The sequence below is a fragment of the Staurois parvus genome, unplaced genomic scaffold (genome assembly GCF_062004578.1).
Source record: "Staurois parvus isolate SC_StPar_1 unplaced genomic scaffold, SC_StPar_1.0 ptg000155l, whole genome shotgun sequence".
Classification (NCBI taxonomy): Eukaryota; Metazoa; Chordata; class Amphibia; order Anura; family Ranidae; genus Staurois; species Staurois parvus.
The window spans coordinates 29572830-29596080 of record NW_028317951.1 but is presented as its reverse complement, the minus strand read 5'-3'; the positions used below and the strand labels follow the sequence as shown (position 1 = coordinate 29596080).

The following is a 23251-nucleotide window of genomic DNA, read 5'->3' as shown; positions in this document are numbered from 1 at the left end:
CAGCTCCATCTAGTGGACAAAAAGTATATTTTTCAAAAATATGTCCATCACAAAATATACAGCATTTTATCCACTGGATGAAGACGGCAATCATAGGCAGTCAAAATATTAGGGAAAACATTGTGTAGCCTGGACATTAGTTCAATAATTTTCTCAATACACCTCTTAGCGGTGTTGATATGAAAAGTTTTACTGACACATGCCAAAGTTGCAAAACTAAGTTAATGCATTAGGTTTGTTTTACCTTCAGGAAAGGGAAGGTTGGGGGGGGGACATGTTGACATAAGGAATTGTGGGGAGGGGGTTAAAACAAGTGGCTGAGCAGCGTTTTTACTGACCACCAACTGCTTCCCTTTAAGGTTCTTTCACATAGTTGTTCAGTGTGGATCAATTTGTCAATTTTACAGACTGAACTTTGAAATATATCTACTGTATGGGTGGGCAAATGTAAATAGATGATCTCTTTTCATCCTCCAACATCTGTGTACATTCAGAATCATTTATTTAAATAAACAAGGCTGTGTCTTTTTCGGTTTAGACGTATATACATTGATGTAAACAGACACTGCCTGTTTACGTCCATTCCATTTAACATTTAAGTCCATTTTTTTTGCAATGTGACTGGAACGCTGCTATAAGTTTCAAAGGCAGCAGCTGGAGGTGAAAACATACCATACCACTTTGCAGGAGGAATTATAGCATGTTGGGCACTGCCACCTGCCAAATGTGACCCATTCAAATGAACGTGGCTACACTGATACAGCATGGGAGTGTAGCGTTTGAATGGTTAAAGTAGAACTAAAGGCAAATGTATTTATTTTATTTTAAGATTTGGATAGAGTGGAGATGGTTTAGACCCCCTATCAGTTTTTATTGCTGTCTGTGCCCCCATTAGGGAAACTCACCCGCTCTTTTTGTCCTGTTTACAATTAGCATTTAATATATTTATAAACAATATAGGGTCTGGGATTATAAATCCCATTTCAGTGTTTGCAGATGACACCAAGCTGTGCAGTGGAGTAACGTCCTTACAGGATGTCTTCAACCTACAAGCTGACCTCAATGCACTGTTTAATTTGGCAACTATGTGGCAAATGAGGTTTAATGTTGATAAATGTAAGGTTATGCACTTGGGGGCTAAGAATATGCATGCATCATACATACTAGGGGGAGTACAACTGGGGGAATCAATGGTGAAGAAGGATCTGGGAGTTCTGGTAGATCACAAGCTTAATAATGGCATGCAATGCCAAGCTGCGGTTTCTAAAGTAAAAAAAATCCTCTCTTGTATTAAAGGAGGTATAGACTCCAGACAGAGATATCATATTACCCCTGTACAAATCATTAGTAAGACCTCATCTGGAATATGCAGTTCAGTTTTGGGCACCAATTCACAAAAAGAACATTGGGAAACTGGAGAAAGTACAGAGAAGGGCAACCAAACTGATTAGAGGCACAGAGGAGATCAGCTATGAGGAAAGATTAGAGGAACTGAATTTATTCTCTCTTGAGAAGAGGAGATTAGGGGGGATATGATCAACATGTATAAATACATCTGTGGTTCATATAGCGAATTCAGTGTAGAGCTATTCACCCCGAGGTCATCACAGAGGACAAGGGGGCACGCTATACGTCTGGAGGAAAAGAAATTTAATCTCTAAACACAGAAAGGTTTCTTTACAGTGAGAGCTGTGAAAATGTGGAATAGACTCCCTCAAGAGTTGGTTCTGGCCAGCTCAGTGGATTGCTTTAAAAAAAGTCCTGGATTCTTTCTTAGATACACAGAATATAACTGGTTACTAACATTTATAGGTAAAGTTGATCCAGGGAAGATCCGATTGCCTCTCGGGGGATCAGGAAGGAATTGTTTTCCCCTGCAGGAGCAAATTGGATCATGATCTGCTGGGTTTATTTTGCTTTCCTCTGGATCAACTGTGGGTATAGGATACCTTTTTTTTTTTTTAATGGTTGAACTGGATGACTTTTGTCTTTTTTCAGACAGACTATGTAACTATGTAGCATTGAAAGTGAAAGTAAAAGAAAATCCCACATTTTGGGTTGTCCCCACAAAAGTAATAGAGGGGAAATCTTCCAATGGGGACACTGGTTCTGGTGACCTGGGGTCCCCAGGGAGTTCCCTTAGTTTGCAAGAATTTCCTCTCATTTTCTGCTTGACTATGGGACAGAAAGCGAAGGGAAATCTCCCCAATGAGACAGAGATTATTATTATTTATTTCAGGTACTTATGTAGAGCTGTCAATTTACACAGCACACATATATATTTATTATTTCAGGTACTTATATAGCGTCCCTAACTCACATTCATACATACACATACTAGGGCCAATTTAGACAAGAGACAAATAACCTACCAGCACGTCATATATATATATAAATAAAATTGTACAAGATTGTGAAAAATAGGGGTTATAACCCTTTCTTACTCTATCCAAACTGAAATAAAAGTTTAGCCTATAGTTCTACATTATGTTTTCAAAGGCAGTGGCTGGAGATTAACACATACTAACAGTGCTTTGCGGGAGGAATTCTACCCGTTCAGGCATTGCCACCCTCCAAACATTATTATTATTATACAGGATTTATATAGCACCAACAGTTTGCTCAGTGCTTTCCAATATATAGGGAGACAATAGAGTTCTACACTGTATAATAATAATACAAGAGGGATAGGAGGGCCCTGCTCCTTGGAGCTTACCAAACATGACTGATTCATGTGACGGGGTAGCGCTGCTACAGCATGGTAGTGTGGCATTTACGGAGGGTTAACAGGTGGTGAGGAGGCAACATTTCTGATGTTTGAAAAGCGATCTGAGCACAAATAGCTTTTCAGAGGCCCAGCAGTCCTTGCTGCAGGTGTAATGGAGCCCATAGAATGCTGGGATGCAGCATTTCAGAGGGAAGCAGCACTTTAGCACTGCTCCAGCCAGAATGATCAGCAGAAAGACGGAATGCAGGCCAGGTGTCCCCACAGAGCTATAGCAGACACTTCTACCTTTATTATGGAGGTTAGAATACATTAAAGTGAATGAGCGGTGTATGCTGTGTATGAGGTACTCTGTGCCTCGCACCCCATGTCCTCCTCACTCGCCCTCCCGCTTCTTTGTCGTATCTTTGATCTCCTTCATGCCAGTCCTGAGCTCCTTCATGAACGTGTCCTTCACCCTCCCCATCTTCCGGCCCATCTCCTCCAGGTTCCGGGGAGCTCCGGCCGCCTCCTGGCTCAGTTGTCGGACGGTGTCGGAGCGGAGGAGGCGCTGGGCCGCGTCCTTGCTGGTCAGCTGGGCCTTGGTGATGGCGAAGGCGGTGATCTGGGCGGCTCTGCGGATAGGCCGGGACTCGGACAGCTTCTCAATCAGCTGAGGGTTGTTCAGGAGGCTGAAGAGAAGCCGGCGGAGCACCATGTCTGCCCTTCCGTGACCGGGCACCGAGCTGGCTGTAGATCCACCGACAACAGAGCCCTAAAGAGAAAGCCGAGTGATCAGTGAGGACGCATCACAGGTGACCGATCAATCTACTCACCTTGAGTCGCACCACTCACCCTGACACACGGAAAAGTATTTGCCCGTCTTAAAGATGGCGGCTGCGACGGCTAATGTGAACTCGGAAGTGATACTGCGTGCATTCTGCTCATTGGCTCGTCTCTGTCGTAATAAGAAGACTCGTATAACCACTGTCGCGCAGTGGTGGCTGGTGTGCTGGAGAAGTCGGGAAGATGCTGAGTATTATGAAGACCGATAGTTATGTGGAGCTGAGCCAGTACCGGGACCAGCATTTCAAGGTACCCCTCTCTCTCCTCCTACGGCGTACTGTGCAGCCGCCTAGTACACGGACGTGTGTGGGGCTGTGTATAGGAGGGAGCCCTCCTAGTTGTTGAATGGATGAGACACATCAGGGTACTTTATTTCTTTGTATCAGGTGAATGGATGGGACACGTCAGGGTGCTGCATTGCCCTTGTATCAGGTGAATGGATGGGACACATCAAGGGTGCTGCATTCCCCTTGTATCAGGTGAATGGATGGGACACACCAAGGGTGCTGCATTCCCCTTGTATCAGGTGAATGGATGGGACACACCAAGGGTGCTGCATTCGCCTTGTATCAGGTGAATGGATGGGACACACCAAGGGTGCTGCATTCGCCTTGTATCAGGTGAATGGATGGGACACACCAAGGGTGCTGCATTCGCCTTGTATCAGGTGAATGGATGGGACACACCAAGGGTGCTGCATTCGCCTTGTATCAGGTGAATGGATGGGACACACCAAGGGTGCTGCATTCGCCTTGTATCAGGTGAATGGATGGGACACACCAAGGGTGCTGCATTCGCCTTGTATCAGGTGAATGGATGGGACACACCAAGGGTGCTGCATTCGCCTTGTATCAGGTGAATGGATGGGACACACCAAGGGTGCTGCATTCGCCTTGTATCAGGTGAATGGATGGGACACACCAAGGGTGCTGCATTCGCCTTGTATCAGGTGAATGGATGAGACACATCGGGGTGCTGTGTTCCCTTGAATCAGATGAATGGATGAGACTTTGGTGAGAACTGCAGGCTAGCCTCTTGCCTACTGACCATGGCCCTGGCATCTGAGGGGCTCCTGTCTTTGGTGTGTGCCTGGGGGGGCCTTTGGAGTAGTTTACTTTAGTTCTCAGAGTCTGTCTGTTTTGGGGAGACATTAACTTGAATCCAGAGGACCATGATACAGATTTGTAGTCTCTGTGTCCAAACTAGCACTGACTGCTTTCTAGACTCAGAGACTCTAAGAAAATGTTAATCAGCAAAACAACCTCTTGCTGAGGCCAGTTGCTCTGATCTTCTCCCATTGTGTGCCTCCTAGGTGTGCATCCCCAGTGTTAATTGAGTTGCTTGTTTTTGGGCAAGTCCTTCTGGAGGTGCCTCCATGATGGGGTTAGACTGATGTCAGCTTCACCTCATCTAATCCGTGTGGAATGTTTATCCCAAAGTCTAATATTTGTTTTATTGTTCATGAGGGGATGGGTCCTATTTCTGGACTGTATAAAAACCTGTGTTTTCTGTTCCATAAAGAGTTCCTGTTTGGCATCTAAGCTAGTCTAGTCTAGTCTTGGGTGCAATGCTAGGCTATAATACCGTGGTCCTGTGTCCCAGTGGCGAGGAAGCAGTTCTCTGACAGGATTACCCAATCGCGGTGACAGGCGTTGCGGCACAGACGCACATCAGGGAGCTGTATTCCCTTGTATCAGATGAATGTATGAGGCACATCAGGGGGGCTGTATTCCCTTGTATCAGATGAATGGATGATACACATCAGAGCTACTGTGTCCCATCCATTCATCTGAGAAGTGGGAATACATCAGGGGGTTGTATTCACTTGTATCAGATGAATGGATTAGACACATCAGAGGGGCTGTTTCTGAGGCTAGACACATCAGAGGTGCTGTGTACCATCCATTCATCTGATACAAGGGAATACAGCACCTCTGATGCGTCCCATCCATTCATCTAATTCATGGAAATACAGCTCCCTGATGTGTCCTGGCCATTCATTTGATTCCAAGGGAATACAGCTCCCCGATGTGTCTCATTCATTGATCTGATACAAGGGAATACAGAACCTCTGATGTGTCCCATCCATTCATCTGATACAGGGGAATACAGCTCCTGGGTGTGTCCCATCTATTCATCTGATACAAGGGAATACATCAGGGGGGCTGTATTCCCCTGTATCAGATGAATGGATGGTGCACATCAGGGGTGCTGTATTCCCATGTATCAGATGAATGGATGGATTTCCTGAAGTACTGCAGATAACTGGCAGCTGTCACAGAGGAGATCGGCAGTGATCATCAGGGCACTGATCAATGCCCCCCAGCAGTTGTGCCTAGCAGTTAAGCCCATCAGTCAGGGCTGCCAGTCAGTGCCATCTATCCGTGACCATCATTTCTGCCCACCAGTGCAGCCTCATCAGTGAAAGAGAAAAATTACCTGTTTGCAAAATGTTACAATAGAAACAAAGAAATTGTTTTGCTCTTTTTTTTTGTTTATAGTACAAACAACTAAAACACCCAGTGGCGATTAAATACTACAAAAAGAAAGTTCTCTGTGTGGGAAAAAAAATGATAAAAATGTCATATGGGTGCAGTGTTGCATGACCACGCAATTGTCATTCCAAGTGCAACAGCGCTGAAATTTGAAAATTGGCCTGGGCACAAAAGGGGTATAAGTGCCCTGCAGGCAAGTGGTTAAGGGGTAAATGTAGCACAGTTGGGCCCCTTTCACACTGGTGCACTTTTTGCTGCAAAGTGCATGAAAATTATTCCCCTTCAAATCCTATGTAATTGACATTGATGTGCTGCATTTTGAAAAGTGCTCCATCTTTGGTGCACTTTTCAAAAAGAGCACCAACAACGCACCTCCCATTGATTGCACACACGCATGTGTGATGTGGTGTTAAAAGAAGAGGCTACACCATGGTTAAAGTGGAACTTCACTTTTTCAATCAATATTGACTATTTGTAATCCTTATGCTGCTAGCATTAGTAAACAGATAGGAATGTATATCATATTTAATTGTTTAACATTTTTGCTTTACATTTCTTCACTTCCTGGTTTCCTTGCCTAGGCATACAGCCCAGGAGTCTTCAGCAGGGGAGGGAGTGTTCTCAGCTTAGCCAATGCTTGAGCTAGGGGCAGATGTATTCCAGGAAGTAAATGCTACATGAATCTGCCCTTACTCAAGATGGCCACTGCCAGAAATGCCAGGGTGTGTTTTTTTTCAAAATGATTTTTCAGCAAAATAAAGCTTGGGTCTCTGGACCTATGGATGGATGGGGAGTTTGCTTTGAATATTAACAATGCATCAAATTCAAATTGCATTTTTGGTGCTCAGATGCAGTGAAGTTCCACATTAACACCGCCCCAACTTTTTTGAGACCTGTTGCTGCCATCAAATTTTAAAATGGCCTTTTTTTTAATTTATTTTATTTATTTATTTTCCTTCTCAAAATTGTAGTTTCTCAGTTTTTAAACATTTTGAATATTTTCTATTGTGGGTTTGAGACTTGCAGGTCATTGCATTCTGTTTGTTATGTAGATTTTACACGGCACCCCAAATTGTTTGGAATTGGGGTGTGTAACATACACACACTATTTATTTTATAATTATTAATGATAATATCCATTGATCTTTGTTTACTGTAGGGGAAAAGAGAAGACCAAGAGAAACTTTTGAAACTTAGCTGCACTTTATATGTTGGAAACCTCTCCTTTTATACAACAGAAGAACAAATACATGAATTATTCAGCAAGAGTGGAGATGTGAAGAAGATCGTTATGGGTCTGGATAAAATTAAGAAAACTGCCTGTGGCTTCTGCTTTGTAGAGTATCCTTTTTGTTGTCCGTTTAGTTGTGAAACTGTTATTTTGCAAGCCTTGCTGAACTGGCAAACCCAAGTGTCAGAACTTTTGAGGGTTCACATATCTGTGCATAGTGTTGTTCTAATTGTTGTTTTGGTGACACCATACATAGACAAGCTGATGTCCCACCAAGGGTCATTCTAAAAGCAAACCTCAAACTAGCTGCAGCTGATCCAACAGAAAATGATTACAAATTTAGATGTTATGGAGCAGACATTGACTTCAAAGTGTGAAGTTAACTTCACGCAGATTTTCAGAAAAACTTTCATTTGCAATTCTATATCTAATGAATAGTAAATACCAGAGCTCCACCTGTTGTAAATGGTGAAAGTCCTCCCATCACAGATGCAGATTGGGCTGAATTTCACAATAATGCACCCCCCCCCCCTTCCCCCAGGCACTACCTTGGTCTCCTGTAGCTGAGCTCAGCTACAGAAGGACACTGCACAAGCATATTTGAGGGGCCCAGATAGCCCACTACTAAACTGGAGCTGAGAAAGGTTGTGCTGGGCACATGCACAGGGAGCACATTAGTGTGAAATTCAGCCTGTCCTGCAAATGGCAGGATGGAGATGAATTGTTCTCTATTCGCATGAGTGTTTTGCCTCACTTTGAGACCCAGCAGCAGCTGCTATGCCTGTACACTGCAGTGACCGGCTGTTGGTGCACAGCTAGCAATTACCTGTTGAGATTGTGGCTGGGCACACTGTGGGGTTTATTTACTAAAGATGGAGAGTCTAAAATCAGACTCCCTTCTGCATAGAAACCAAACGGCTTCTAACCTCAGCTTGTTCAATGAAGCTTTGGCAATGAAACCTGGAAGCTGATTGGTTTCTATGCAGAAGGGAGTCTGATTTTGGACTTTCCAGCTTTAGTAAATAAACCCGTGTGTCCACTTCAGCTGCGGCTGCTGACAGCCTGTTATTGCAGTGTACAGGCCCGACGGCCGCTGCTATCCACAAGCACGGTCAATCCCAGCCGCAGGAATCTGTAGATTCCTGCCACTGGGATTTGCAGCATGAGACCTTGCCTGTGTAAATCGAGCTTAAAGCTAGGCATGCACTAGTAGACTTTTGAGTGAACATTTTTAGGAAAGTACATATAAATTCTTTCTTCCCTTTTTATTTATTTTTTTTTAAAATACATACAAATGTCATTTGAAAGTAGTTCAAGATTTCATCTTTCCTCCCTGCTCCTTCACATTTTCCCATAACTGCGATCAAAAGTGAATATCATTTTGATCCCATTAATAATTAGAAAAATGAATGAATGTTCTGACAGCGAAAAATATTGAATGTAATTCTACTAGTGTATACCCAGCTTGAGGAGCCAGTGCTTTTTTTTTTTTGGGGAGGATCTCCAATGGCTACATTTGTAATGAGGACTTCAACATTTCCAACTGGAGGAGCTATGGTATGTATTATTCATTGGATATAAATTGCATAGGGGAAATTTCTGAAGGTGAACTTACACTTTAACCACTTTCCAATGGGTGATAGCCGTATGACGGCTTCACCATAGCTGGCCAGTTCTGGGAGGGCATCGTATGATGTCCTCCCGTGATCGCACTCCCTGTGCACCCCCGGCACTGTGTATCGTGATCTGTAGGAGACGGCTGTGTTCTTTTGGACACAACGCATCACGAAGAAGGAAGGGGGGAAGGGCTAATTAGACAATTGTTTACATTTGTGATCGCTCTGCCCAATGACGAGTGATCACAAATGTAAACACAGAAGGGTCATGGCTGCATTTTCTCTCTTCTTTCCTCACACCAATACAGAGTGTGAAGAAAGGAGAGAGAATCTGTTGCTGAACTGTGAGTGTTCCTATATGTGCTCATCCGTGCCCTTTCTGTGCCCATCAGTGCTACCGCATCACTGCAGCTTATCGGTGCTCATCAGTTACCATCCGTGCTACCTAATTACCTCAGCTTATTGGTGTACATTGGGCCCACTTACCTGTACACATCAGTGCTGCCCTATCAGTGGATCCTCATTAGCACCGATTAGTGCAGTGCATTTTAGTGCACATCAGTGCAGCCTCATCACTTCACATCAGAACCCAGCAATGCAGCCCCATCAGCACCCAGCAGTGCAGCCTTATTAGAGCAGCCTCATCAGCACCCATCAGTGCAGCCTCATCTGTCCCAGTATGTCTAAAAAAAAAATGTTCCTGTGAGGAGGCTTACCAAATCCTAACCAAGACTGACAAGAGCAGCGTGGAGCTCTCGTCTGATTTTTGAGTTGGCTTACGAGCCCGTTTTAAGCAGTGGGTCTGCTACAGAATCAGAGGAGGAGGAAAATGTGCCCACCACCAAACAAAGGCATTCTCGTGAGGAGCAGGCTACCGCATGTACCGCAGTGGAATCCACTAGTAGAGCAGTGGCATCCACCAGAAATGGAGACCCTCAAAGGCCAGGTACTAGTGGAGTGTTACCTCAGCCCCAAAGGGCTAGGACCTATGCCGCTCTTCCATATGCCCTTCAAAACCCCCTATGGCTTCCCCCTAACTCTGGAGCAGCTAACATCCCCCTTTTACTGCCCAGCCAGGAGTCCAGGTGAACACAGAAAATTTTGCCCCCTCTGATTTTTTTTTTTACCGATTACTTAGTAAGTTCAACTGTGGACCAGTGCAGCCTCTATGCCCAACAATTCATAGCCAACAACCCAGATTCAAGTTATGCCCATACGAATGGAAGCAGTTATCAGTGGAGGATTCTAGAACCTTTTTTGGCCTCACATTTACTATGGGACTAACAAAAATAAATTACACTCCTAACAGTCTACCCACCCAATCCATCACATGCCAATTTACTCATCAGTCATGTTGTTCCTCCATTACAACAATAACACCCAGTGCCTTCCCCAAAGTGATGCAGCATATAATAAATTGTATACAATTCTGCCACTTTAATATTTTTCTCCGAGAAATTCACCTAATTATTTGTCTTGGACAAAAATATCTGCGTGGATGAGTCGCTTGTCCTCTTTACTAGCAGACTGAGCTTCAAGCAATTTATCCCCAGCAAAAGGGCCTGATATGGGGTTAAACTCTACAAATTATGTGACAGATCCACAGGGTACGTGTATGCCTTCCTCCTGTGCAAAGAAAAGGACACCCAGCGGCATCCTCCTGAGTGCACAGATTACATTGGATCAAGTGGAAAAGTTGTTTGGGAGCTTGTATTTCCACTCCTTGAAAAGGGTTATCTATATGTTGATAATTTTTACAGCAGCTTGCCCCTTTTCCACAATCTTCACGGAAGGAAAACACTAGCATGTGGCACTGTGAGAGGTAGTAGGAAGGGATATTGGCTATGAAGTGGAGAGACAAACGAGACATCTGTATGCTCTCATCAATTCACAATGACACCCACGTGCAAATCACAAGAAGAAATGGCACAATCAAAAAACCAGAATGTGTCCACAATGATGATTTGTTCATGGGGGAAGGAGAGTCGACTTCAGTGATCAGATGATCCAGCCCTACCTTGCTGTAAGAAGAACCCACCATTGGTACAAAAAAGTCTCCATTTATTTTTTTCAATTTGGCCATTTATAATACATCTGTGATCTACCGGAAATCCACCGAGACACCCATATCCTTTCTCCACTAGCAGGAGGAAATTGTAACTGCCCTTTTGTACTTTGGACACCCTCCAGAATGCATTTGCTTAGATGCAGTGTGCAGACTCAACGAATGCTATTTTCCCTGTACAAAATTTTCCCGGAGAAAGAGGTCAAAGATGCATAGGTGACTGTATCTGCCATTACCATACTTTTCTACAATAGTAGTGAAGTATGGTAAACGTAATTCTTAATTTCCTGCTATTCATTCCTCAAGGCTCTGCCTGCTCCTGAATTAACTCTAAGCTGTTATTTGACCATGCCGCTGCCTAAACGGACCATAGCTCTGCTTGCTCTGAAACTGACCCTGGCCTGTTCATTGACGATGCCTCTACTTGCCGTCTGAACTATCAACTATGTTTCTGCCTTCCATCTGAACTAATTGACCACATTTTTTTTGCCTGCCGCTTGGACTGATATTCTGCCCTGCTACTTTAGTAGGATTCAAAATAACACAGGGGTCTCACAAATGTGAGGGGCTTCAGAATAGTTTTTCGGAGTGGAGAAAAATAAGTTTTTGGTTTTCTGTGTTTCGTGATGCTCGGAAAAGGGTCTGTTAGTTTGGAGGCTTCGAAGAGATGGGTGGGACGAAGCCTCTACCCCTGTGCCCAGGTCTTGCCTGACTGAGGCGCTAAGCCTGATATTACTGCCTGCTGCCAACTTATTTCCATCATGCCTCTGCCTGCCGCATAAACTGACCACACCTCTGCCTGCTACCTGCACCATGGACCATGTTCCTGCCTACTACTGGGACTGATATTTTGGTGCCTGCCTACTACCGGGACTGATAGGTGCTGGCCATGTTTTTGCCTGGACCAATGCTTTGGTTGTGCTGAGGATATCTGCCTGCTGCCTGTAGACTATGGAAAATATTCCTGCCTGCTGCCTGGACAATTGCTTTTGATGTCGCTGACCACGTCCCTGCCTGCTGCCTGGACCAGTGCTCTCCTCTGTGGACAACTGCACTGCTAAAACCTCAAGTAATCATTTTTTTACCCTTTGCTTAGCAGAATGTATTTTGGGGTGTAATTCTTGGTATGTACATGCTATGTGTTAGAAATATGAAGGGCCTTCAAAAATAAGTTGTCTGCAAATTAGATGTGTAATTTACGTCCCTAGAACACCTGATGGTGCTACTTGGATATTGGGTCTCTGTATGTGGCCAGGCTGTTTAAACAGTCTTACACATGTATATTTGCCATACTCAGGACGAGTAGCAGAATGTATTTTGGGGTGTAATTTTTTTTTTTTTTTGTTCTTTACATGCTGTGTGTTAAAAATAGCTTAGACATAGACAATTTTTTTTTTTTTTTTTTTCCACAAAGTTTTTTCATTTTCTTTCCACATATGGAAATAAATGATATGTTCAAAAGACTCATTGTGCCTCTTAGAATATACGTGTGTAATAACTTCTTAATTTGACAATTTTATGGGAAAAATAAATCTTAATTCTCAAAAGAATTGTGGGCAAAAAATTACGTCACAAAACTTGCCATGCCTTTTACTAAATACTTTGGAATGTCTACTTTCCAAAAAGGGGTAATTTTGAGGGGTATTTGTACTGTCCTGGGTTGTTAAGGCCTCAAGGAATGAGATAGTCCGTCAGTACATCAGGTGTGATCAATGATTGGTACCGTAGCTTGTAGACTCTCCTAGCTTTCATACATGCCAAATATTACACTGATTTGTGTTTTTACCAAAGAAATGTAGCCGTATAAATTTTAGTCGTTTTTGAATAAAAATTACTTAGTTTCTGTTATAGCATTTGTTATAACATGTTGCAAATAAGAAAAACCTATTTTTTTATTTGTTTTTTTTTTTTTTAATTTTTTTTTTTTTTCCATTTAGTGCAAAAAAATAAAAAACCTAGTGGTGATTAAATACCACCAAAAGAAAACTCTTTGTGTGAAAAAAAGATAAAAATGTCATATGGGTACAGTGTTGCATGAACGTGCAATTGTCATTCAAAGCTGAAAATGCACCTGGGCAGGAAGGGGGAATAAGTGCTCAGTAGGCAAATGGTTAAGCATAGTGATAATATTTATTGGATATTTGCGGTTAAGTGATTTTACTAGTTGGATATTGCTATTTATAATGGTAAAAAAAAAAAAAGTTTTTTTTCCTTAACTCTGCCTCAAGATACTACACCAGAGGTGACTCTGAAAATGCCATGAGATTCATCAATGGTACTCGCTTAGATGACCGGATTATCAGAACAGACTGGGATGCTGGCTTTAAAGAAGGAAGGCAGTATGGACGTGGCAAGTCGGGTGGCCAGGTGAGAGGGGAAAAGTCTCACAAACCAAAGCTCCTGTGTGATTGGCATCTGAGAAGTTCAAACCCCTGTTTTTACTCCCTAGGGCAGGGGTGGGCAAACGTTTTGACTTGAGGGCCGCAATGGGTTCATATATTGGACCCGGGGGCCAGACCAAGAGTAGATGAATGATGTGTATGTGTCATCCATAGTAAGTATAGTAATATTCCCCCATAGTAAGCATAGTAATTCATCCCCCATATAGTAATTCATCCCCCATATAGTAATTCATCCCCCATATTAAGTCCCCAAGTCCCCCCTGTGTCAATTCACTTACCTTTGCTCCGCGCGTTCCTCTCGCCGTCTTCCCGCGCCGTTCCGGTGTAGCATGAAAATCTGTCTCCTATGAGGATCTGTCCCCCTCGACGTATCTGCGCATGTGCCAGTTTCAGGCATTAGCAGCTGATCGGCGATCTCCGGCACATGCGCAGATACGTCGAGGGGGACAGATCCTCATAGGAGACAGATTTTCATGCTACACCGATCTTCAGGGCGGACTGTCAGAGGAGCCTAGCTCCCCTCACGTTCTCCGCGGGCCGGATTAAAAGGTCCGCCGGGCCGTATACGGCCCGCGGGCCGTAGTTTGCCCATTGCTGCCCTAGGGGATAAAATTCATATGGCAGTTGATCCTATTCAGATTTGTACTGTCATTTCTAAGCAGCTTGGTCGGCTAACCTACAATGGAACCTTCAAGTGGCACTAAAGCTTTGTTTTATTTTTTCTTAAATTACCAAACCTTTCTATACTTGCCTGCTCTGTGCAGTGGTTTTGCACAGAGCAGCCCTAACCCTCTTGTTTTCAGGTCCCCACCGGTGCTCCTCTGGCACAGTCACCTAGTGTGTTTTGGTATTTGTTTTCTTTGAGTTAACAGGCCCAAAAACGGGATTTATTTTTCCCTCAGGCCTTCATGCTAGTTGTAGGGGCCTCCTAGTATATGCTGCTCCATGATTCCAGGAACTGTGGACTTGGAGAGGGGGCATATATGGGGTTTTTTAGGCTACTTTTGTTAGAATCCTAGTTGTGGGACCTTCCCTCCCCATCACTTTCTTGCTTGTCCCCAAGATCCCATCTCCACTGGAGAAGTAACTATCCCTGTGGGTGCAGAGGCTCTAGTGGAGCCCTCCCTTACTCATATTTTAGTCAGGCTCCGAGCCCTTAGTGGCTGTCTGAGCCCCTGAAGTATGCTGCTGACTTGGCATGGATGGCCCATGGCTGCTGGCATCTCCAAATCTGTTAGAGGGAGATATTTATGGCTGAAGTAGGTTCATGCTCCACCTCCCTGGGTATCAGCAAAGTTGGAGCAGAAGCATCTGGAGTCCCAAACTTCAATTAGGTGATGCATGTCTGCTTAGCCAGGTGAAGCACTATGCATGGGTCAGGACAGAATGGCAGTTTGTTATGCTATGGGTCCCCCTGAATGGATGGCAGTATGGTGGGTGTATGAGTATACCCTGGTGCCAGCATCCACAGACACCAGGGAGGGAGTGCAAGTGGGTGGGAGGTGGCACAGTAGGCTGACCATACTATGGGGAGGCACAGTGTGGGGTACCCATGGGAAGAGGTCCTCTCTTTGGGTGTTGGTTGCTATTGGTGTTTGCCTCTTACAGATGCAGAGTGAATGTGCTTTTGTGTTCTTGTCCACCATTGGTGTGGCAATTTTGAGGTAGGGGCTTTAGTCCTAACAACTCTCAAGCTGCAGAGCATAGTGCCAGAAGCTGCAACCTGTTAACTTCTTCGTACATTTGTGCCTGTGCAGGGCTACTGATGTCTGCTTACTCCTATTTTTATTGTTGATTACATTCTCCTTTGCAGCTGGGGTGGGGGTAGGGGCTTTGCTGTGGTTTATTCAAGACTTTCTGTGCTTGGTTTTGGGCAGTAACCCACCTCTAGACTGAACTAGAAACAAAATGTGAATCCTGCAACATTTAGTTATGTAAAAGTTTTATAAATGCAGATATAAAAAATATATTCCTTTTTTATATGTACTTGCCTTGTAGCCCTGATAAAGGTGGAGTGTGTTTGACACCTGAAATGTGTTGACTGCTTTTGCAAAATTTTGAACTCTTGGACATTTTTTTTTTTTTGGTGGTTCTTCTATTTGGACTACATTATTAAAGTGGAAGTAAAGTCAAAACCTAACTTTAAACCTACTCTTAGCCACATTCTAAGCCTAATCTATCTAGTCCTGTAAAGAAGAAAAATCACTATACGTATCTGTTCTGTAGCTGCTCCAGTCTGGTCCCATACTGAGCTGTCAGTGGCAGTTTCAGTGTGTAGGCAGCTGACAACAGAAGCCCCATAGTAAGTCTCCTGAGTGACTTCACTTTTCTCTATTGTTGGCCGTCTCCAACACACAGGGGGTAAGATGGAGACTAGAGTGGTATACGAGATACTGGAAGTATAGCACCCCCCTCTCTTTCTTTACAGGGCTAAATAGGTAGAATGTGGTTGAAAGTAGGTTTAGAGTTAGGTTTTGCCTTTACTTCTACTTTTAAGGTAGCCCAGTTATTTTGAATGGGCATGACCCATTAGTTTCTATATTTTTTGCTGCGCACTGTATCACATGGCATGTCACCGTGAATTGGTTGGCCATAGATTAGCCATTGTTTGTTTTGTTGTTTTGGGTTTTTTTTCCCCCCTCCAAACAGCCAGCAGACTGATCAAAGAACAAATTGTATTTGCCATCCACACAAGCAAGATGGATAGAGGAATCCTCCCTGCTGGGACTTGGTGGCCAGGTTTATTTTCGAGGAAAATAAAGCAAACAATTTGTTTATAAAATCTGAAAAGTTAAATGGGTCCATTGAACTTGGTTTATCCTTTTAACCATAATCCTTTTAACAGTAGTTTAACGTATACCTGTGTGCTTATTATTATTATTATTATTATTATTATTATTATTAGGGATTTATATAGCGCCAACAGTTTGCTCAGCACTTTATGCTGATAGACAGCAGACACCTAGGGGTACCTGCATGTTTTTTATATACTGTAGCTTCCAGAGAAATGGAAAGCTAAGCAGACGTGCTGTCCAGTAGCTTAAGGTATTGGAGCTGCATACTAGACCTGAGAATTGTGTGACACTTGGACTCCTGAAGCGCACATGAGGTTATGTAAATGTGCCTGTTTGTCTCATTGGTTTATCATGATTAGATTGTAGAAGGTATATCACAAGCTTGCTATAAAGAACATTTGTGCTGGCTAGGAAACCTTTCATGAGAGAAATATACAGCCTGGCACTGATCTCCACTTCTAAAAGTGCTAGTTGCCTTCCTGTCTATTTTATCCAGCGCTTTTAGTCGCTAATCACAATTGGTAGAGGTGAGGAATTCTGATAACCCTGAATCATCCACCTGCTAAAATGAAAAAGAAAAAAAATTGCTCTGTATTTTGTATTTTATTTTTTTTAAGGGATATGAAATAATTATCTTGTATGGGGTATGATATGCAGCATCAAAGCAATTTTAATACAGCTACATTTTTTTGTTTTTGTCTTTTCAGGTCAGAGATGAGTATCGTAAAGATTATGATGCAGGAAGAGGAGGCTATGGTAAAGTTGTACAGACTTTTTGAAGAAACCCACAACCAAGCTCAAAATATTCTTGGATGTGCAGTTTATTTGTGAAAACAGTGTTTAAGTGTGGGGTTTTTTTTTCTTTTTGTTTTGATGTGAATAAGGGTGTGTTTTGCTCATTTGGCTTTATTTTTTAAGTCCTTCTACATGAATATTAAGGGGCATATACACTTATTCACATTTTTAGAATAAACCTTTTTAAAAAAAAAAAAAAGCTGTGAAGTTGTGTGGGGATTTATTTTTGTAATCTACGTAGTACTGGCACAAGTGTCATATCTTTTGTGTGTTTGACTAGCAGCTCTGTGATCTTTCAACTAAAAATGGCAACCACCCCAACCTATGATATTTAGCCTTTTACAGGAAGGTGCACATGGAAGGGCAACACACACCACAAACAAACAAGATTTCACAGCACACTTGCCCGTCTGTAAAACAACCAAATTGCTCCTAACCGTTTATGGTAAAAAAAAAAAAAAGGAGTTTGTTTGTTTTTTTGTTTGCACACATTTGCAAATATATGTGTAAGCTGCAGTGCCCATAATGAGAGCTCTCTGTATATACTGCGGTTCTAACTCTATAATTTTCAGAGCCTCCATAGTAGGGGGTGGACTCTCTCCCTGGCACACCTGCCCTTAACCTATCCATTGCTATGTGCTCCTACTTTGGAGGCTCTGAAAATTAGTTAGGACCACAGTATATACAGAGATCCCTTGTCTTGGGCACAGAACGTGGGCTTACACATATACTGTATTTGCAAATGTGTGCAAACAAAACACTGTCTTTTAACAAACTCTTAGTCAGGGTCCATTCGGCTGTTTGCAGGCTGGCTGGTAAGTGTGCTGTTCTTTCAACTTTGCTAGAACAATGTTTTGCACTCCCTCCAGTGTCTTCCTATGAGGGCTAAACCTGGCATATTTAGAACATGGATTATAGCTTCTAAAAACCAACAGTAGATGCTATTATGGGTGTTGCCTTGGTTATATGTGTAAGGCCTTGTGTATATGGGCAGTTTGAAGCTTCTGACATAAATTGTGGGTATATTTCTGTGCCTAGGAGCTATGGCTGTAGAGTACAGCTGTCCATGCTAACAAATGGCTGTACGCAGGTATGTTCCTGGCTTGTGTAAACTGGTGCATACATGTGCATGAGTTTTATGCAAGCACTGGTTATACCCACATACAAACTACATAGCAAAATCCAGGCTAAATGCAAAAATATGTAGACTGCCTTTTTTATACACTCACAGCAAAAACCTGCTGCGAGAAGAAAAAAAAGTGTAAGTCCTGAAAACACTACATAAGTACTGCTGCACTACTACTGAGACTCTTTTCCAATACAATTTGTCTTCCGTCACTGTCTTGCATGAAAGTGCCAAGGATGAAACTTTATTATTCTGTGTCACCAAAATTTCTGTGACATGAGTGAGACTTCTCTGAATGATAACCCAAATCAACACCAGCATATTTGAAACAAAGGTTTAACAGAAAGTTGGATCTCACAGCAAAGAGGTCAGTACAAGCATGAGTATGGTCATGTAAAAACATTTCCATATACCCAAATAAGCTACTACCTGTATTATGTGCAGCGTATGAAATTGTAAGCATCTGGAAGTGCCACCAGTAACGTAATTCAAAATTTAATTGCCTCCCGCCTTGCCTATAGACATATGATGGCCAAGTGGGTGCACTGCTATCTTGAGTGGATGTCATATACTGTATTTTTCGCCGTATAAGACGCACTTTTTCTTCCCCAAAACTGGGGGGGAAATGTCAGTGCGTCTTATAAGGCGAATATGGAGCGGCCCGTCCGGTATTTCCACCTCGGCTGTGTCAGAATACCGGGGCGGCCGCTCAGCTCTGCAGCGGGACCTTACCTGTTCCTCTATCCAGCGGCGTGCTGTCTTCCCGGCTTCTGTAGTGTGGGCACTGGGCATGACAGCCGGGTGCCCAGTGCGCATGCGCGAGAAGCGGTGCGCTTTGCGAATGGTAAGGCGGTACGTGGGACACATGACAGATCCCAGAAGCCGCCGGACCAATCACAAAGCGCAAATGCTTCTCGCTCATGCGCACTGGGTACCCGGCTGTCATGCCGAGCGCCATTACAGAAGCCGGGAAGACAGTGCGCGGCTGGATCGAGGAACAGGTAAGATCAAACAAAAACTCTGCGGAAATAAGAGCGGGTACCTGTCAAATTCAGGTACCTGCTCCCCACCTCCCGAAAGGTCAGCAGTCATCCCTGTGCTGTCCGCAGTCTCCGGTCATCCCTGTGCTGTCCGCAGTCTCCGGTCATCCCTGTGCTGTCCGCAGTCTCCGGTCATCCCTGTGCTGTCCGCAGTCTCCGGTCATCCCTGTGCTGTCCGCAGTCTCCGGTCATCCCTGTGCTGTCCGCAGTCTCCGGTCATCCCTGTGCTGTCCGCAGTCTCCGGTCATCCCTGTGCTGTCCGCAGTCTCCGGTCATCCCTGTGCTGTCCGCAGTCTCCGGTCATCCCTGTGCTGTCCGCAGTCTCCGGTCATCCCTGTGCTGTCCGCAGTCTCCGGTCATCCCTGTGCTGTCCGCAGTCTCCGGTCATCCCTGTGCTGTCCGCAGTCTCCGGTCATCTCCTGTACTGTGTCTGCAGTCCATTAGTTCAGAATTTTTTTTTTTTCCTGTTTTCTGCCTCTAAAACCTAGGTGCGTCTTATGGTCAGGTGCGTCTTATACGGCAACGTCCTCCTGGGGTTGTTCCCCAATCTGTCAGCTGCTGTGTCCACCAGTCACAGCGAATGACAGATCAGTGTACTGGGCCGCTGCTGGTGCCATGTGAAAGCTGTGACCAATCACATAGCAATTTGTGTTGATCTCTGGTTACAGTGAGCACATGGTACAGACACGGCCAAATACAGCCCATCTGTACTATGTAATTTGCTGCGGCTAATCACAATAGTACATACTGGATGAATAGATTTCATTCATAAAAAATTATTATCATGGTTATAAGCAGTTGTAGTGTTATTTTCTGGTCAAAGTACGTGTTAAAAAAAAAAAAATACATAGAGGCAGTGGCCCTGATCAACACCACACCAGTCACAAGAAGACTGCTGTATTGCACTGGTGACAGTATATAAAAAAAAAAATTTACAACTTCAAAACACTTGCTCTTACTAAATACGTTGGACTGTACTTTCCAAAAAGGGGTCGTTTGGGGGGTATTTGTACAGTCCTGACATTTTTGGGCCTCAAGAAATGAGAGACTGCGATTCCAACTCCTTTTCAAGTCGCACCAATTTTGAAAGTACTTCATGCACTACTTTTTGCAAGTTCATCTGCATGCATAGACATCTGTGCAAGAAGTCACACATGTCTTCCAAGTCACACCTGAAGTTGCATAGACATCTGTGCAAGAAGTCACACGTCTTCCAAGTCACACCTGAAGTTGGACTGACATCCAACTTTGAAATTGCGTGACTTCATTTGAAATGCACAATTTAAAAGTCTGATTTGGTGTGACCAAAGTCTGAGTCCCACAGTGGGAATACTAATAAAAAAAAAAAAAAATAGATGCGATTTCCAAGTAATTAGCCTGTGCGCTAAAGGGAGAAGCAGGAGGATTCCAATCTGGCTGTGGAATGCTCCCCATCTTTTAAAGTCATGATGAAGGTTTGGCAGTGGTGTTAGCAGATCTCCATCTTCTATGGCATGGGTACTGTGTAGATTGAAGATCTGCAAGTACACACTGCTAAGGAGGAAGAGGTAGAGTGACAGCACTCTTCTCACCTATCTGCACATCGTGTTTAGGTTGGAGCAAAATTTGGCCACCATTGCTAATGACAGAGAGCTGGTCCAGAGGTTTTCATCAAAGAGAACATAAATGAACTGTTCCTTGGATGTCTAATCAGTACTCTGCATTTGTGCAGACATCAGCTCTATGTGGCACACCAATTTCAGAGTCTTGCTATAGACCTTCGCAGCTAAAGCACTATGCTCTAGACATCTCCATAATGGTGGGACCTACCTCAGAGGTAGGAGTTTATTCCATCCTGACAAATCAGAAGATGACTACTAACACAGGATGGAGGGCCAAGCTAATTGACAAACTGGGATCTAAGGTTATAGGTCTGTAACATCTGGTGACTGGACAATTGCAAATAGAGGGCATGTCTCCTGGAGTGCCCCCCCCCCATAACCCTATCCAACTTTCAGAGTCCTCAAATGGGTAGAAAGCAATGCACAGTAACAAGGCGTTGGTGAGGATAGCCTGTGTACTGTACACAGAATTATGGCACTTACAGGTAAGTCAAAATTCCTTTTATCTTGTACTAATTGTACTATACAGGACACCAGCAATTTATTGTACACCATGGGATGCCCTCAGGCAATGTATACAAAAGGTGGCCAACAACTAGAAATGAAACTGTGCCAACAGGTACAAAAAATTACAGTGGTCCAGGACACAAGTTCAGTGTCACTGCAAGAACATTATGGCCAAAAGCTGCATCCACAGAAAATTGGACAGCCACCTGGTAAAACACTGAGAAGGTATGAACAGACTAGATGGCAGGCTATAGGCCCAGAATACTCCTACAGATTTGATGGAGTGGGCACATAAGAGTGCAAGAGGAGGTTTTGTTTAGGAGCATAGACTTGCAATCAAGTTTCTTATGCAGCATGCAATGGTGGATATTGAAGCCTGGTGCCCATTATGAGGTCCCAAAGAAAGAACAAACAGGAAATATTCTTGTTCTGAATAAAGCAGTAGCTTTAAGGTACACTCCGGTGGCGTGGACTACATCCAGAGAGAATTCCTTTGGATGCTTAGGCGCAGGCCACAAGGAAGGCAGAAAACTATCCTCATTGAGATGGAACACTGAAATCACCTTTGGAAGAAAGAATAGTCTTGGGCTTAATACAACCTTGTCATTATGAAATAGGAGGAAAAGCTCTTTTGCAGGAAAGGTCTGCCAGTTCAGAGATAAGCCAGGCAGATGTGATGGCTTCTAAAAAGGCTACTTTGCAGGCAAAAATCTCCGAGGGAATATCCCTGATGGGTTCAAAAGGTGGTTTCTGTAGGACAAAATGAACCAAATTAAGGTCCCAGGGAAGCACAGGGTGTTGCAATGGAGTCTAACATGAGAAACACGTTCAATAAAGGTGTTTATTTTTACGTGTGCAAAGCTGAAGGCCTTTGAAAAAGGATGAATAAGGCCAATATCTGCCCCTTTAGGGTGCTAAGGCCTAGACTCTGGTCAAGACCTGCTTGTAGGAAGGCTAGAAAACAACTTGAATTTACTGTACAAAGTAGGATTTCAAGATATATCAGATCTTTCTGAAGTGATAATTCTTCCTTTCTGCAAGGTAGGAATCAGACTCAGAAAAGGCCTGGGTTTCAACAGTCATGCTGTAAAGCCAGAGATTGTGAAGCAGAAAAAGAGCCTTAAGGTACCAGATCTGGCCTGTTGGGAAGAGACTAGGGATCATCTAGTAGATGTCTGAGTATGCCAGATTCTTCTGGGACAGTTTGATGCAAGTAGAATTTCCTCTCTTACTTTACTTTGGGGAGCAAACGTACATATTCGCCAGCACATCAGGGATCTCCAAATATGGTCCAAAGAGAATTTTATTGCAAAAAGATTACATCACAAAAAAAGTGCAACATTTCAAAGCTGCACAAGAACCCTTCTTTAGGCATGTGACGAAGGGGTCCTGCAGGGCTCTGAAATGTTGCACTTTATTTTGTGATGTGATCTTTTTGCAATTAAAAACCTCTTTGGACCATATTTGGAGATCCATGGTGTGCTGGCAAATATGTATGTTTGCCTATGTTGTTTCCAATCCCAGCTGGTAGCCACTACGGCACCCACCATTGATGAGCTGTATCTCCAGAACTGTGTGCAATGGCAATATAGATATGATTCTACTTTGTGGAGCTGTCAAAGAGGAATTCTTTTTGAAGGGAAGGCATAAGTTAACCTGAACTGAGATTGGATAGAGCATCGAAGGCCAAAGTTAAAGGATCCCTGGTTCTGGCAATAAACAGGGGTAGCGTGTTGTATCTGAAGGCTAGAATATCCAAATCCAGAGTCCCATTTTTTTGGGGCTATCAGATTGAATATATCCAGGGCCAAGCAGTTGAAACTGAGACAATGCACCTGGCAGTTGTGTGGAATGTAGATTACAGAAAGCACTGCATGGTGATTCCAGCAATTGCGAGTGCTTCTGTAGCGTGAGAAGACCGTAAGGGTTGACTGCAGAATTCTAAGAAAATAAAAAAAAAATAAAGTATGAAAGCATATGGGTTAGTCCCGCCCTCTCTTTTCTTATAGCACCCCACTTCCCTCCTTG

General features: G+C 43.6%; 2 protein-coding genes across 2 annotated transcripts; one reads left to right on the top strand and one right to left on the bottom strand.

Annotated features, from left to right (window-relative positions):
- Positions 1-2970: 2970 nt before the first annotated feature.
- Positions 2971-3675, bottom strand: NCBP2AS2 (NCBP2 antisense 2 (head to head)). The gene is made up of 2 exons (XM_089675601.1): positions 3560-3675; positions 2971-3479 (listed from the first exon to the last, which is right to left on the bottom strand). The coding sequence occupies exon 2, from the start codon at positions 3420-3422 to the stop codon at positions 3102-3104; it is 321 nt and encodes a 106-aa protein (XP_089531727.1). The 5' UTR covers positions 3423-3479; positions 3560-3675; the 3' UTR covers positions 2971-3101.
- On the top strand, positions 3037-17148 carry NCBP2 (nuclear cap binding protein subunit 2). The gene is made up of 4 exons (XM_089675600.1): positions 3037-3799; positions 7205-7386; positions 13186-13324; positions 16862-17148. Exons 1-4 carry the CDS (start codon positions 3734-3736, stop codon positions 16931-16933), a joined length of 459 nt encoding a protein of 152 aa, XP_089531726.1. The 5' UTR covers positions 3037-3733; the 3' UTR covers positions 16934-17148.
- Positions 17149-23251: the final 6103 nt, after the last annotated feature.